The 14,745-nt window shown below is 43.8% G+C and overlaps 2 protein-coding genes across 4 annotated transcripts; both read left to right on the top strand.

Annotated features, from left to right (window-relative positions):
* Positions 1–1,101: 1,101 nt before the first annotated feature.
* LOC115794566 (uncharacterized) lies at positions 1,102–5,437 on the top strand. Of its 2 annotated transcripts, none has more exons than XM_030750142.1 (4): positions 1,102–1,736; positions 2,613–2,837; positions 3,449–3,539; positions 4,492–5,437. In XM_030750142.1, the coding sequence occupies exons 1-4, from the start codon at positions 1,349–1,351 to the stop codon at positions 4,910–4,912; spliced, it is 1,125 nt and encodes a 374-aa protein (XP_030606002.1). In that variant the 5' UTR covers positions 1,102–1,348; the 3' UTR covers positions 4,913–5,437. The 2 variants fall into 2 exon arrangements, with proteins under 2 accessions (XP_030606002.1, XP_030606001.1); XM_030750141.1 differs by having other exon boundaries at positions 2,613–2,891.
* Positions 5,438–7,301: 1,864 nt separating this feature from the next.
* Positions 7,302–13,319, top strand: rpz (rapunzel). Of its 2 annotated transcripts, XM_030749686.1 has the most exons (3): positions 7,302–7,383; positions 9,770–9,834; positions 10,958–13,319. In XM_030749686.1, the coding sequence occupies exon 3, from the start codon at positions 11,007–11,009 to the stop codon at positions 11,688–11,690; it is 684 nt and encodes a 227-aa protein (XP_030605546.1). In that variant the 5' UTR covers positions 7,302–7,383; positions 9,770–9,834; positions 10,958–11,006; the 3' UTR covers positions 11,691–13,319. The 2 variants fall into 2 exon arrangements, with proteins under 2 accessions (XP_030605546.1, XP_030605547.1); XM_030749687.1 differs by lacking the exon at positions 9,770–9,834 and having other exon boundaries at positions 7,310–7,383.
* The last annotated feature ends 1,426 nt before the right edge of the window (positions 13,320–14,745 follow it).

Genomic DNA, 14,745 nt, shown 5'->3' with positions numbered 1-14,745 from the left:
GTCTCCACCCAGTAAAGTCTGTCAAATTCTAAATGTGTGTTTTTGTTTCATTTATTAAAAATTAAAACCTGAACTCTGCCATTTAGACATAGACAAACTTTGTCGTTCAAAACTGCACCATACAGTGCGCATTAGAACGAGATTTCGTTGCTATAGGCTCAGATTAAATTTGGAGGAACTGCAGCAGTGATGTACAAATAAGACTAAAGGGTATTGAGACCTTTGGTTCAGTTCTGTGTAGAAGACCCTGGCTGACTGCTTGGGTAAGTCTATGTTGCGCTGCGTGCTTCCTGGCAGATACTTTTAATTTCCATCAGAGGACAGGAAGTGTCAGCTCTGACCTGTCTTTGTCCCAGCCACTGAAAAACATCACTGTAGCACGATGCACGATACCCATCACTGAAAAACATCCTAGGTTACCACCGCCCAGGACACACAGAAGAGTTTCACCTCATGGTTAAATAAAGTTCATTTTTTAAATAACAGTAAACATATGTACATTGTCAGGATGCATCGATCACTGCATAATAGGTTGGCCAAATGACAGTTTTATTTAAGTGAGTATACAACACGAAGTGCGAGAGGTAAATGGGGTCTTGATACTTTCTGAAGCAAATGTATTTATAAATCACCTTTCAAACACCACCGTCATTCAAAGTGCTTTAATTAAACTGATTTCTGCTGCGAACAAGAAGAACATCCAGTAAAAAAAATAAAAAATCACTGAGCTGGGTGATTTCATTATAAAAATATATATGAAATATTTTAAATTATTGATTTATTATATCCAGAAAGATTTTTTTAAACTTGACAGCAGTAAGGGTGATAAAAATTTATATTTTAATTCGAAGTTTCCCCCAGACTGGACCAACTAATGCTTTCAGCATAACCTGTAAGTTTTGGACTGTTGGTCAGAGTAACAATTAATTCCTTTAAAAATCATTTCCGTCCCAGGTGAGTCTGTACATTTTAATTAACCTTTATTTGCACTAATACATTTCATATACCAGCAGTAACGGCCAGTGTGAGTACTCCAACGGCCACTAGGCGGCGCTGTGGCCGTGAAATCAATAATTATTGACTGCCGCTTTTAGGCGAAGAAGTTAACGATGCTCCTGCTGTTCGGCTAACCGTAACGGATACGGTGTAAGTCAGATTAAGTCTGAACTACTCTATGATTTTATTGGGTTTTTTTAAATAAAACGCGTGGACTGGTGAGTTGGATGTGAGTTTTGTTTTTTGAATAGCGCATGCGCGCGGCTTATCTCTTCTGTGAGCCCCAGGATCCTGAAACCAAACGCTAGCATCTCTCTCTGCATAGCCTGTCAGTGCAGGTCAGCTAAAAAATATGAATTTGGTCAAAAACAGAACTTTGCACCCACATCTCCGCGAAGAGGAGGCTCTGGTGGTGGAAAACGCCATCCGACTAGCGATAGACTCGGTAATGAACGTTTTGTACGGCGTAAACAGCGCCAAGACTTACGAGTATGAGCGGATGGTGGCCGACAGGGACAAAGAGATCCAGCGGCTGGAGTGCAGGCTGACGGAGATGGAGCGGGAGCTGCAGGTGCTGCGCCGACAGGGATGCACCTGCGGGCTGTTAGCGAATGAGCATAGCCTCGGCGGGTCACGGAGCTCCGGTGACCGGCAGAAGGAGAATCAGAGCGGGTTTGACCCTGGCTTCGTTGACGCCGAGCTGACAGCGGGACAGCAGGAGTGTGAAGCGAGTTTATCCCGTAAGTAAACGCGAGCATCACTTCTGCGTTCAGAGGTCCAGATTGGGGACAAATAGGAAACAGCGGAACGCTTGGCCCCATACACTGAGGGGATCTGGTGGTTCTGTTGTGCTGGAGGGGGCATTATGGTTTGGGTCCACTTAGAGGGACGTGCCGCAGCCGCTCAGTGTTATGAGTGAGCACCATCCCACTGTTAGACCCACTGCAGGCAACTAGCACCAAAGAAGATAACAATAATGTCTTCATTTGTTGAGCTAACAATTCATAATTGACTGTAGTGAAACCCTCACATTCATTCATCCCTAACAGGACAGAGACTCAATTTTACTGCATGTACACTGCAAACAATACATTAAAAGCAAATTGTCATTTCCACATGTAATTAAGTAAAAAAAAAAACAACAAAAAAACCACCTCCAAACCCAAAGAGATGTTGGGTAGGGAGGCAAACAGATAAGAAAAGTGAGAGAAAAGAAAACTGGTCTGCTCAAAGGCCAGTACCCATGTTTTTACTGCTATTGTCAGGGCGGACTACACTGCCCCTAGAAAACACAATGCTTGAATGACTTGGAGTGTGCAAGGGTGTGGACATACTTAAAATATAACACACAAGAACAACTTTATTTTAGATAAGATAAGATAAGATAGTGTTTATTTGTCACATGCACAGTTATACACAGTACAATGCACAGTGAAATGTATTTTGTACCTGCAACCTTATATACACACACATATAAATAAGAAGAATAAAAATAAAAAAAAGTAATTCACACTATACACTATACTCTATATACTATACACTATACACACTTTTTAAATTATAATATTTACACTGTGGTATTTCATAGTGACAGTGCTGTTTCTGTTTCTTCACAGTGGGTCTTTTTGCGAGACCCCCCTCACACGTTTCGTCCCACAGCCACGAGTCGGCTCTTCCATCTTCCCCCAGCAGGATGCTCCTGGACCAGTCCTGCACCTCCCGCTCCTCGGAGGTTTCAGCTGTAACGGAGGCAGCCAGAAATATGCCGACACCTCCCAGCAGCCTCGTGGTCAAAGAGGAGCCCTGTGACGTCGACGCAGTCCTAATCAAGTGGGAGATGAGTGAGCATCAGCAGAGGGCGGGCAGTCCGGGCAGAGAGAGCCCCGGTGTGAAAAGTAACTGCATTTCATTTGTGCACATTAATACTGACAAAATTAGAGGCACAAAGTAATCCTTTACTTTTCTTTGGTTTGCTGTTTGCACAAATGACACAATGTAAATTAACCTAAGCTTTTCTAAATGATAATTAGCCCTAAGTAATAGGTCTGCGCATACATGCATATAATACCATTTCTTCCTCTCAGCTGGCAGTGTCGACTTTCTGTATCCATCCATCCATCAACCTTTTCAGGGTTGCAAGGGGGCTGGCAACCTATAACAGCTGGGATAGGCTCCAACCCCCCTGCACTGCTGCACCCGTCAGTATCTCTGCTCTCACTGACCCATCAAGGTCAGAAGATGAGGGACTTTAGATACCGTAGATAAGATTCACTCATAATGGAGAAGAAACTGATTATTTCTGCTCTGTTCTTGTAATCGAGCAGCAATCAGCACTTGAGGAAAGCTTTAAAAAACCCTCCATGGCTAAATACCATGATTGTATAGATGATATCAACACTGCAGTGGGAGGTGGTATGACTAAGAGCATGTTAATCTTTTCTGATCCCTGCAGAGAAACTGGAGAACGGGGAAGGAAGGACGTTCAGGGAGAAACCTCAAGCAGAGCCGGGTGGGTTTATAATCACTGAGGGAGAGCACATGAGGTGAGTCCTGTGATAGAGATAAATCATTCTGTGACACTTCAGAAGGATTTTATTTATTCAGACAGAATTTCTCTGCTAAAACGCCGCGAGTCTGCTTCACTGATTGTTTCAGTGTGAGAGTTATAGATGTGCTTCACCAGCTTTAAACTCACCTGTTACTGAAGGTGCTGCTTTACACTGCTTACGCCACATTTCCTGTATCTGTTTCAAATTAAAAGTCCTGACGAGGTTCACTGGACAGAAGCTTTTATTTCTTAAACAGGCTTTTATTGTGAAACATTTGCAGGAACATGTTGTGTAACGCTCAATCCAACTTTATTTGAAGAAATAGGGCAGATCAGAGCATCTGTGGCTCTGACACTGAACCCTCTGATGGCAACTTGAATGTTATTTGACCACAACAGAGAGAGAGGGAGTGAGCGAGACGCTGGTGTAGGTTCTCATTCAGGTCACGGTCGTCTCTGGAGTTTGAAAAGTGAGTAAGAAAGAGAGAATCGGGGAAGAGGGCAACCTCAGTGCTGCAGGAACACATACGGGCTGTGTGACCTTACTTCCAGGAGTCCATGCATTTGCTGTTGTTTTCTGATAAACAAAAATATATTGATCAATTTAAAAATCTGGTTAAATTGAATTTTTTTTTTATCACAGTCCTGGGAATTTTGTTTTAGTAGGTGCCAACATGTTTTTATATGTTGGAAAAACCCTCAGACTGGACTGCAGCTCTGAGGCAAACCAAGGAACCAGCACAGAAGTTCCCGGGGTGTTTTTCACATGATTCACTCACATGTTAGTTTCTGAGTGTCTGTAGCTGAGATTGTGTTGATAGAATATTCTGACACGCTGTTTTTTTGTATTAAAAAATGCTGCCAACATGTGGTGTTCAGCACTGCATGGTTCTTTTGTATATTTGAGTAATATTGACATTAATATGTAGCTTTTCTCACCTCCTCAGGAACAAGAAGAAGAGCGTGCCGATGTGTGAGCTGCCAGAGGAGGCTCAGAGACTGAAGAGGGCAGCCTGGAGAGCAGCTTCTCGGCGATATTACGCTCGAAAGATCGCCCGCCAGCAGGCAAACCCATCACAATCCGGCCCCTTTCCCCACATCATAAACTCTCAGTATTCACAGCCCAGCTCTTTGGTGGATAAGAGGAGGAGGACGCTAATATCAGAGCTACCTGAAGAGTCTCAGACACTGCAGAGGGAGGCGTGGAGAGCCGCGTCCAGGAGGTACTACGCTCGAAAAATCGCTCGGCACCAGACGGAGACGGCGCCGTACAGAAACCTGCTGGAGAACATAAATCCACCTGGAGACTCGCAGGGACCCAACAGAGAAGGAGCTCACACGAACAGTGGGGGCATCATGTGCAGCTGATGGACATGATTGCATTTCGGTGGCTTTGAGTTAATAAAGATGTGAATTCTCTCAGGTCTGAATAACATGAACCTGCTGCTTGAAGTGATTTCCTCTGCCAAAGAACGTGTGTGTTAGGACAGATACGGTACAGTTACCTTCATGAGATCAACACTACATTCAGCATTATTTGGCACACTGCATGTCTGTACAACACTCACTGCACAGGGAGCCTGAATAAATCTATCATGAGGCAATACACTTAAACCCAAGGTGCCAGCTATGGAGCGCCCCTGGAGTCAAGTACGTGTAACTACATTGTAAGCGCATCCATACCGGTTTCATGTTTTTTGATCTTTGAATTTAATGTCGGGGAAGAATCAAAGGTTCCGTTTATGCTGGTAAAATGTATGTTGGGGCTAATAAATAATAATAAAAACATGATTACAAAAACTTCCTTTTCGTGTTGAGATCCACTCATCAGTCTCTGACGTCAGCAAACAGGAGGACCACGCAGAGAAATGCTGGTTCCCAAATGTCTCATTCTCGCAGTAAATGTGTACAATAAAACAAAATGACAACATTTCCATTTCTTTTGTTTTTTTATTAAACGGCAGCAGCCTGTTTAAATATTTCCACCTGCACAGCTAGATGATCACAAACATTTGAACAGTGAAACTAAACATGAATATATTTCGGTTGGTTTGTGCCTGCGGGTGTGGGCGCTTTCTGTAGCACAGTCTCTGCCCTCGGGCTTCATTATTGTGCCTTCCAACCCTTTCAAAGCGCTCCTCCTGCCCCCCAGCTAAAAAAACAGAACGTCTTACAACAGAGGCTGTTTGTCGCCCTGGAGCCTAAATATTACGCACAGCTGATCTTGCGCAGGTGTGGTTGCCGCAGTGTAGTGTATGTCTGTGCGCATTCACCACACAGCCTGAAATGTGAGCCGCCTGACAGCTGCACACGTCCGGCTGCAGCTCCGGCTGTGCTGGTGCTGAATAAAAGGCTTTACCCGCTCACACACGCGCAACTGCGCCACCAGCACGGTCTGAGCGGACGGAGCCTTCCGAGCAGATCACTGAAGCCTTTGTCATTTCTAGAGAAGAGTCGCCTCTTTTTTTTTTTAAATTTCTATTTCCCCCACTTCACAGCGCAGGGAGGACAGGGCTGCTCTTGTGTTGCTGCTGCCTGAGGCTGGATGTTTCAGTGAGGGGGTGCGGGGTCTTTAACCTCAGGTCTGGACACGCTGGGAGGTAAACGTCCAGCCTAACTGTGACTAGAGAGCGACGTAAACAACAGTCCTGGTAAAAGAGGAACAGGATCTCTGTTTAACGCACTGCTCTGCCGCCAGCATCATTTGCATGAAGTTTATTTTGGGGGAAACAGCTTCAACCGTCGGCGCAGCAGGATAATCCTCATACCCGAGGATTCACCGGATTTGGCTGCGCGTTTGTTGTGCTGAAGGGTCTACATTTACTCTCCTTCAAGCCTGTATGAAGGGCCGAGCCACGACTATACAGGGCTCCACTGACGCACTGCACGGGAGCGCCTACAGCTCAGGCTTCGCCTGCTTGATAGCCACTGTTGGTCAAACAGGCTGTCATTTACATTTGCAAACATGTGCTACAGCGCTGTCAGTATTAACAAATGTATATTTTATTGAAATATACATTTAAATATATTAAATTGATTAACTTTGCCTGCAGTGCCATTGCGCCATTTGGAGCATCTTTCTCGTTGCCACTTGCCTTTAAATTGGACATTTTTAAAGTGTAGCTTTTAATTTTGGAGTAAAGTTGGTAAAGTTTGGCTATAATTAGGACCGCATTTACCTTTTAAGCTGGATAAACTTCTCATTTTCCCTCCTGCAGCCTCCGGAGAGCTCTCTGTGCATTTGGATACGCCTGTGCACTTTTGGACATGTCCATTTGGATTCGCGGCTCGCTTTTGGCTTTGTTGGATTTTACTCTCGTGAAAATATTTTTCTTCGGATTTTTTTGGTCGAGTCCAAAAGAAAAGGGTCCATTTTACCAATGAATCCCACCAATGGAGCCTTTGTAGCCTGTCAGAGATGCTCCAGGGATTGGCAAACGCACGAAAAGCAGCAGAACGTCTCTGAGAGTTCAGCTGCGTACTCGCGGACAAACGCTCTTCAGTATTAAATGTATGAATACTGGATGGACCAAAATAAGTTGAAAACGAGGGGGTAGGACAGTGTGGTTATGAGGAGGGGGCTTTACCTTTCAGTGCCATAAAAATGGCATTTTATAATGGAATATTGGAGCTTATGACTATTTGGGGCCCAAAGGGCCATTTTTGGCTTTGGGGGAACTTTCTGGGCTCTTTATAAATGGTTTTGTCAAATGTGTTCACCCCTACATGATCTACATACATGGAAGTGTCCTTTTTGCAGGGATTGCTGGGAAGAAGAAGGAGGCTGTCGAGGTTGGGACTTTGGAGAGGGAGGTGTAGGCAGAGCCACAGGCTGAAAGGTAAGAAATCCTCTGTTCTGCTGGAACCAATGGTGCCTAATGTTGGCTGGAAGGCAGATACAGACTCTATACTCATCATTTAGAGTGAAAAATTGGGCTTTTAACGTGTATTTTGGTATATTTACTGTGGAATAGATCAGGGAGGGTCAGAGCATTATGGTGTGCACTAACAAGGAAATATGGAGGGACTGCTAGGGGGAGCCAGAGCTGGGGCAGGAAGGCAGTGTGCTGGGCCCAGGCTCTCTGGAGAGGATGTTATTCTTGTAAAACTACTCACAAACATGGAAGAGGCCTCCGGATGGCGTTTCTTTGTTCTGTGTTCATTAATCAGGTGGTTGTTGGAGCTGTGTTGGCCATCAAGGGTGCACTTCCTTAGAGAAGAGCCCCACACAGGCTGAGCTCTGGAAAGGGAGAGCACACTGTCCTTTAATATGAGGAGGTAACAGAAAATAATATAAATAAGCAACGAAGATGTAACTGAGTACAGTATAGGAGCAGTATCACTGGAGTTTATAGCGTAAATCTGGATTAGCCTAGCATTGGTGACGTTATAGAAAACATTCAAGATGGCCTCTCCTGCTGGAAACAGGTGAGAGCCGCCCGACGTTTCCGGATCAGATGACACAGCTGCTTTGGTGACATTCAGCATGCAGCCAAGTCTTTCTTTACCATTAAAAAGACTTGAATAATAATAAAAATGACAGTTTCCCGGTGGTGGCTTCTGTACAGACGCGCATTAACGCAGAAGCTGCGTGTCTGAGTCTCAGCTGTGTGTCCAGCTGTGGGCCAGCAGCTGGGAGGGCCACGCTGCCACCCGGCGCTGATTGGTTAACCCTTTCACAAGGCTTCAAACGCAGCACTGCGCCACTTTATTCACATTTAATTACGATTTTTTATTAATCACCACAAACTTATACGCTTAAATATAATTTAATTTCTTCTAAAAATTATTAGAGATATCTCAGAATCATGAAGACCATTTGTTAAGAGGTCAAAGGTCAATATGAGAATAATTTAATTCACACAGAGGGTTAATTTGCTGTGAATAGAAGCGCAGCAGTCTTATGGTTCTTAATTAATCCAAAACTCACCTGATTGTTATTAATACCGCGCAGATTATAAACATTACTTCACATTTTACTGCAGTTTTATCCAAGGGAGGCCCTAAAACTGCAGTTAACCCTTTCATTACCTGCACGACCTCTTGCAGTTTGCTGTATTATACTGTGAAATCTTCCCCTCTGGATCAGCATCTGTGAATATAAGGACACAGTTAGGAGATCGAACACAGATCAGTGGAACGTGCTGAGGATTTATGAAGCAAAATCAGCTTTTATACACACAGTCTCGGTGAGAAAAAGCAAAACAGAAGAACATTTACTGGTAGAATAAATGTATTTCAGCAAAAACAGAAAAAAATCAATTTTAAAGTGATAACGTCTTTAAAATATGACCTGTGAGAAACACCTTATGGGGATCTCACCTCATTCTACATGATTTTCTAAGTGCACATTTCACAAGTACTTAAATAAGTTAATTATTTCCATTGATTTTTTTTTATTTTTTTTATTCTAAGCATTTAAACTGATCATTTAAAGTTATCCAGAAGCTGAAGGGTTAACAGTGAGCGGCTTCAGTCCACAGTGGTGGTGCTGAAATCAGGAGGACGGATGTTCTGGGCGTTGTTTGTACTGTGGGTATATTACCGCCCCCCTCTGGCGGTCACGGGGATTTACAAAGAAAGGAGAGAGGCCATGCAGTGAGTGTGGGGCCTGTTTCCACTCGCTCAGTCAGCTCTGTGGGTCGTCTGTCACCACAGCACCGGTGTTGTGACTGTTAGCACTGTGTTGTAATCCGAGTATTAGTCTGTGACTCATCTGACAGCCACAGCAGGATCAGAGGTCTTTCTCCTCTGCCAGCAGGGCTCTGAGGTCCTGCCTGTGGAAGACAGCCCTGTGCGGCCTTTTAATAAAGACTGGCTCCCGTCTGCTCTGCACAGCCGCCAGCTCAGAGTCTGAACTTTAAACTTTGACTTTCTGCCTCTGAACTGAAACCTGAAAGCACTTCCATAGAAGCTGCTGTTACACAACAAACGGGTTTTTCAGCTCAGTCGGCGCGGCTGAAGAGCGTCTGCGTCCCGCCCCGAGGCTGCTCCGAGCGCCTCGGTTTGCTTCCTCTCTGCCTCTGAGGAGCTATCAGCTCGGGCCATAGACACACACAGACAGCAGCCTGGTGCTGAACGGAGCTGAGTTATAGAGGCTGTTAACTCCTTCAATGCTGAAAACTGCAGCCTGCCAGGGACAAAAATCAGCTCACTTCCTGGTTCAGGATCAGTGAGCTGAGATGGATCGAACGTGCTGTCTGAATGTGTTTCTCTCTGTTTCAGGAATCATCCTGATCAAGGCCGCCATCCGAATTTTCACAGTGTGAAGCTGCAGAGAGGAAACTGATGTAAGGCTCAGCAGCACTTCAGCAGTGTTTGTCTGTCACAGTCCGTGGAAACCGTATGTAGCTGCTGTGAAATGCTGCTTCTCTGCAGCTGTCGCAGCAGCGTCAGCTGGCAGCCCCATGGAAACACTGATCTGAGATCAGTTTTTCTGTGGAAAAGCTGGTCTCAGACATGCTCCTACTGCACTCAGTTTGCCTGGTGAATCAAGGCTAGGGGGCAGTTAATGAATTACCCTCAAAATGAACAATAAATTGCCCCTAATGGATCTTATTAACTACATTAACCTGGTACCAGGTTGGCACGAAGCTCCTTCAACTCATTGTCATTGTGCACACAAGGCACACAATGAAATGATCGTTTACAGTTTGCTTTCATTTAAAGAGGTGCACACAACATTATATTTAATCAGTGAATTAGAGCTGAGGCTGGCAGGCCAGGCAGCGTAATGTTAGCAGTCATGATCGGGGCCTGAGTTTAGTGTCACTGCATGAAACAATGAGCTTTCTCTTTATCTCACAGCTGTCAAATCACATTATTTAGTTTCCTCCATCGCAGACTGGGAGCCCCCCCCCATCCCCACTGTCTGTTTGCTGGAGGCAGCCAGTTAGAGAAGAAGGTTTGAATGAACTGAGGGGCCACTGTGAGACAAACAGGCTCATTTAGAACTGTGGATCATGCTGAGCTACTCTGTTAGTCCAAGAATAAAATAATATGGAGCTGGAAACGAGCAGAAGAATGAAAACTTTAAATATATGTGATTTCATGTTCACCTGATACGATTAAAGGTCTTTGAGCTAAAATGATTTTCAGAAATCACCAAATTCAGCTTATTGTCCATGTGGAACGTCATCTGGAGAGCGTGGGGAAATATTTTAGCCCCCAAAAGATATGAGAGCCGCTTATTTAGATACCTCAACAAATTGAGTTTTCTTATCATAAAGAAAACTATTGAATGCACCAACTAAAGATGAGGGGACTCTAAAGCAAAGCACAATAATATATTTATGCAGCAGTAAAATCTTCCATATCTGAGACCATTGCGTACTCAGACTGCCTTATTTTAATAAATGCACTGAAGCATCGAGATGCATGAAGAAAACTGATGTTTGTCTTTCACCCTCACAGATCACGTTCCACTTCTCGACTCGGTGAACTCGACACCTGCACCTCAGCCATGATGGAAGATGATATCACTGAGGAGAAGGCCAAGCTGAAGCAGGGCCTGGTCAAAGTGCTGCAGTGTGTGGCCACCATCTCCTCAGCAGCTGCTGTAGTGAACCCCATTTTTGGTGTCGCCGGCTCCCTGATCCGGGTGGTGCTGCACCACATTGACGATGAGGACATTCGTACCCTGAAGCGCGAGTTCGCCTCGGTCAACCGGGGGCTGGACCAGCTCTCCCAGATGAATCGCTGCACGCTTGTGCAGATCAAGAAGGAAACGCTGGATGGCCAGTACAATCAGGTTGAGGAGAACCTGAAGAACCAGTTCAGGAAGTTCATGGAGATGGTGGAGGCACGGCCGGAGCACCGCGAGCGCAAGAAGGACGACTTTGAGGAGAGTTATGCCAATGACTTGGGTGACCAGAACCTGCACACGCTGTATGATGGGGTGGTAGGGAAGCGGAAGCTCTTCAGTAGACCCATCCTGGAAGTCTACCTGAAGTACTCGCAAGGCGACCGCCACACAATGGAGCGACTGTGCACGCGCCTCACCTACCTGTTCTGCATCGGGCTCATCGCCCTCATGGGCTACGCGGCCGTCATCGGAGACGACGAGGAGGGCCTGAGCGAGGAGTGGGCGGAGAAGATGGAGCACGTGCAGGAGAAAATGCAGGAAGCGCTCAGCAGGTGCAACTGAGGAAACACGAAGAGTCGTCTCTGCTTCACCGCCGCTTTCCTTCATTCCTGCTGCAACTTCCTCCCCTTTTCTCTCCCGATGAGCACGTCTCCTCTCTGCTCGAAAGCCCGGTCACCTGGCCCGTGTTTGAAACGTCACTATTGGCTGATTCCTCAGGTTCATAGGAAAAAAATATTACTGCAGTGGTTTCAGCTCATGCCAAGAAAAGATATATTAATAACCATGGGGTAGATATATTGCACTAAAGAAGAAATTGCACACGTAATTATACAAAAGCATTAAAAACGGTGTTTTCATTCCAGGGCATCAAATACTCCTGTTCTCATCTTTATTGGACACTTTTTTGTAACTTCCTCAGTAGTTTGGTTTCCTTCTGGTTACAGATTTGGTGCGTTTAGACTCAGACCGCATTAAAAACTTTACACTAAAATAAGATTTTAAAGTTTTCTCCTCGTTCTCCAACCACCATCCTGGCTGTTGTTTGGGTTTCTGTTCAGACTCAGTGCGAGCTGAACGCTGTGTTCAAATGTGACGCCACAGAGTGCTTTACAAGGATCCATATTATAGCCATAATCAGCGCTCTAACACATCTGATGTGTGTGGGAACAGAAGTATTTGAAGGCCTTGGAACGAGAACATCAGCTCCATATTTAATCATAATCTATCGGTGAGCTTCACCTGCAGCGCTTCGATGCACTTTGAGTAAATATGACACTACATAAAAATCATGAGAAACTTCAGAGTTTCATATCTGTGGATCTACTGTGATATAATCCTTAATATTATCAGTCACTCTGTCATATGCAAATGATCCAAATATGTGCCACAGATATTTGCGTCTTGTCCTTGTAAAATTTATGTTCCATTAATGTGCTGCTGCTTCTTTATTTTCTTTGCCTTTGTGCAGAGAATATTTGTTTGGAAATCTGAAACATTAAAACACTACAAATTTTTAACACAGCACTACGTCAGCTGATAACACTTCACCGTCACAGGAGACGAGAGTGGAACGATTCTCAGCTCTGAGCAGAAACTCGCTCCCTCTGTGCTCTTTACTGTGCACTAGTCTCAGTCAGGAAACGCAGCGAGTATACAGAGAGAACAGAGGGCTTCTGTGGGTTTTACATCTATTAAACCATCACTGTGCTTCCTTACTTTAGCTGTCTGTGTCCTCCTCTGACCAACGGTGCCTAAATGTCCCATTAGTTTGATATTTTTATTACGGGGGTTTGTTTGAATCGTGTTATTTTTGTTTTAAAAGATTTATGTTGTTCCTATAAAGCTGGTGATAGCAGCAGTGTTCACTGCATTAGAACAAACTCAGTGTTGATGGAAAAGTCATGAAGTAACATTGGTTAAACCTTTTGGGTCTCGGTTCATTTTAAATATTTTTATAGCCATACTGTTCTCTTACTTTCTGTTTCATGCTAGTTTCTGGTTCTGTTGCAGTGTGCCGTCTTACTGTTACACTATATGCTAAATAAATATAGTCAGAATTTTGTTAAGGTGGGGAATCTCACGGCGCTCTAAGGCTGGTTTGTAATGTTGTAAATATGAATGTTGCCTTTTTGTTCTGGATATTTGATGCCTGATTGTATATGCACCATAAATAAACATCAGTTAATAATGCTGGTTTGGCATGCTTATTGATTTAACAGCAATAATAAAAATGGATCAGTGTATTTGTGATTAAGAAAAAGCCTTTTTTCTGTAGTTCAGCATTTTTATGAGCTCCTTCCACAGTTTGCTGTGCAGCTGTGAACGTGTAACTGCGCTGTTTGCACATACAGGTGAGCAGGTATGCTGACACGGTCAGGTTAACCTGCCGCCCTCTACAGCCAAAGGGGGGAAATTACAAGTCACCACAGCGTCACAGCCGTGCCGTTTTCAGCGGAACATGATGGAAACATAATTAATGAAGCTACAGTAAGACTAACAAACTATCCAGAACCGAATTAACCTGCTTTCTGAACAACAGATTTATGAGGGTAGAAAATGGGAATAAATGACCACTGCGTGAAATAAATATGCTCATATTTACTTGGGAGGGTGGGAGAGTTAAGTGGGTCTCTGTTGGGTGTTGAAAGACTTAAGGGGCCTGCACAGAGCCCCGGCCTCAAATCTGACACTGAGCATGGCCTGGAAGGAAAAATGTCAGACTGACGCTTCAGTTTCTGAAGCTCATCCAAAATAGCAACAGTTTTAATTTAGTTTTTAAAAACTTCCTTCAGCAGAAAAAATTATTTACCAAATAATTAATCTGAGTCTTGGAGAACTGGTGAAAATGTGCGTGTTGGATGCAAACATGAGAGCAAAATTATAAAGTTCATTCATCCCAGTCACAGAGTGAACCTTCATCTCTGTTCGCAGTCTAAGGTTTGGCTGCTTTTTTTTGCTTTTGTGCTTGGAAAAAAAAACTTCTAAAAACTCACTATGGCAACACAAACGCAATGAATGAATATCAGCAAGAATATGGATACATTGTTACCTAAGAGTGTATACAGTCAGGCCCGATGTTAAAGAGCAGTCATGCAGTGAGGAGGGGAAAAGTTCCTAAAATCAGTGAAAATGGAGAATAATCTATAATAATCTATTAGAATAATTAAATATAATAATCTACAATAACACAAAATCAGATTCTAAAGCAGAAAGTTTGTTAAATATGAGACATGAGCCCACAAATCTGAATTAAAAAGGTCACAACTGTTAGGAAAAACAGAACTCTTCATATCTGCGTTATGAATTATATAATGTTGACTTTCGTTTAGATTTTTGTTAGTTTCAGTCTCCGTTTTTTATTTTTGTATTTATTTTTGTATTGTATTTATTTTGTATATTTAAATTATTTGTTCCAAATATACAAAATCAAATCCATCATCCTCTACTTACACAGTATCACTTCCCCCAAAATCACGTTGTAACAAGTTAAATTTGGGCTAATTATAAGAACTTTGGTGTTACGGTTCCTGTGATGCAGCAGGAACCTGGAAATGCAAGATTGCGGTGCAGTTTACAGATCTGTACGCAAGAGGGCGCTAGCACTTCACTTGCGTCA

This window comes from Archocentrus centrarchus, chromosome 16 (assembly GCF_007364275.1).
Source record: "Archocentrus centrarchus isolate MPI-CPG fArcCen1 chromosome 16, fArcCen1, whole genome shotgun sequence".
Lineage (NCBI taxonomy): Eukaryota > Metazoa > Chordata > Actinopteri > Cichliformes > Cichlidae > Archocentrus > Archocentrus centrarchus.
The sequence above is the reverse complement of the archived record's forward strand: the minus strand, read 5'-3'. Positions and strand labels throughout refer to the sequence as shown.

Bases quoted from the DNA above. Each gene is read 5' to 3' on its own strand.
- LOC115794566 (XM_030750141.1), top strand. From the start codon at position 1,349: ATGAATTTGGTCAAAAACAGAACTTTGCACCCACATCTCCGCGAAGAG. The intron at 1,737-2,612 runs GTAAGTAAACGC...GTTTCTTCACAG, and splicing joins GTGTGAAGCGAGTTTATCCC to TGGGTCTTTTTGCGAGACCC. The intron at 2,892-3,448 runs GTAACTGCATTT...TGATCCCTGCAG, and splicing joins AGAGAGCCCCGGTGTGAAAA to AGAAACTGGAGAACGGGGAA.
- rpz (XM_030749686.1), top strand. From the start codon at position 11,007: ATGATGGAAGATGATATCACTGAGGAGAAGGCCAAGCTGAAGCAGGGC.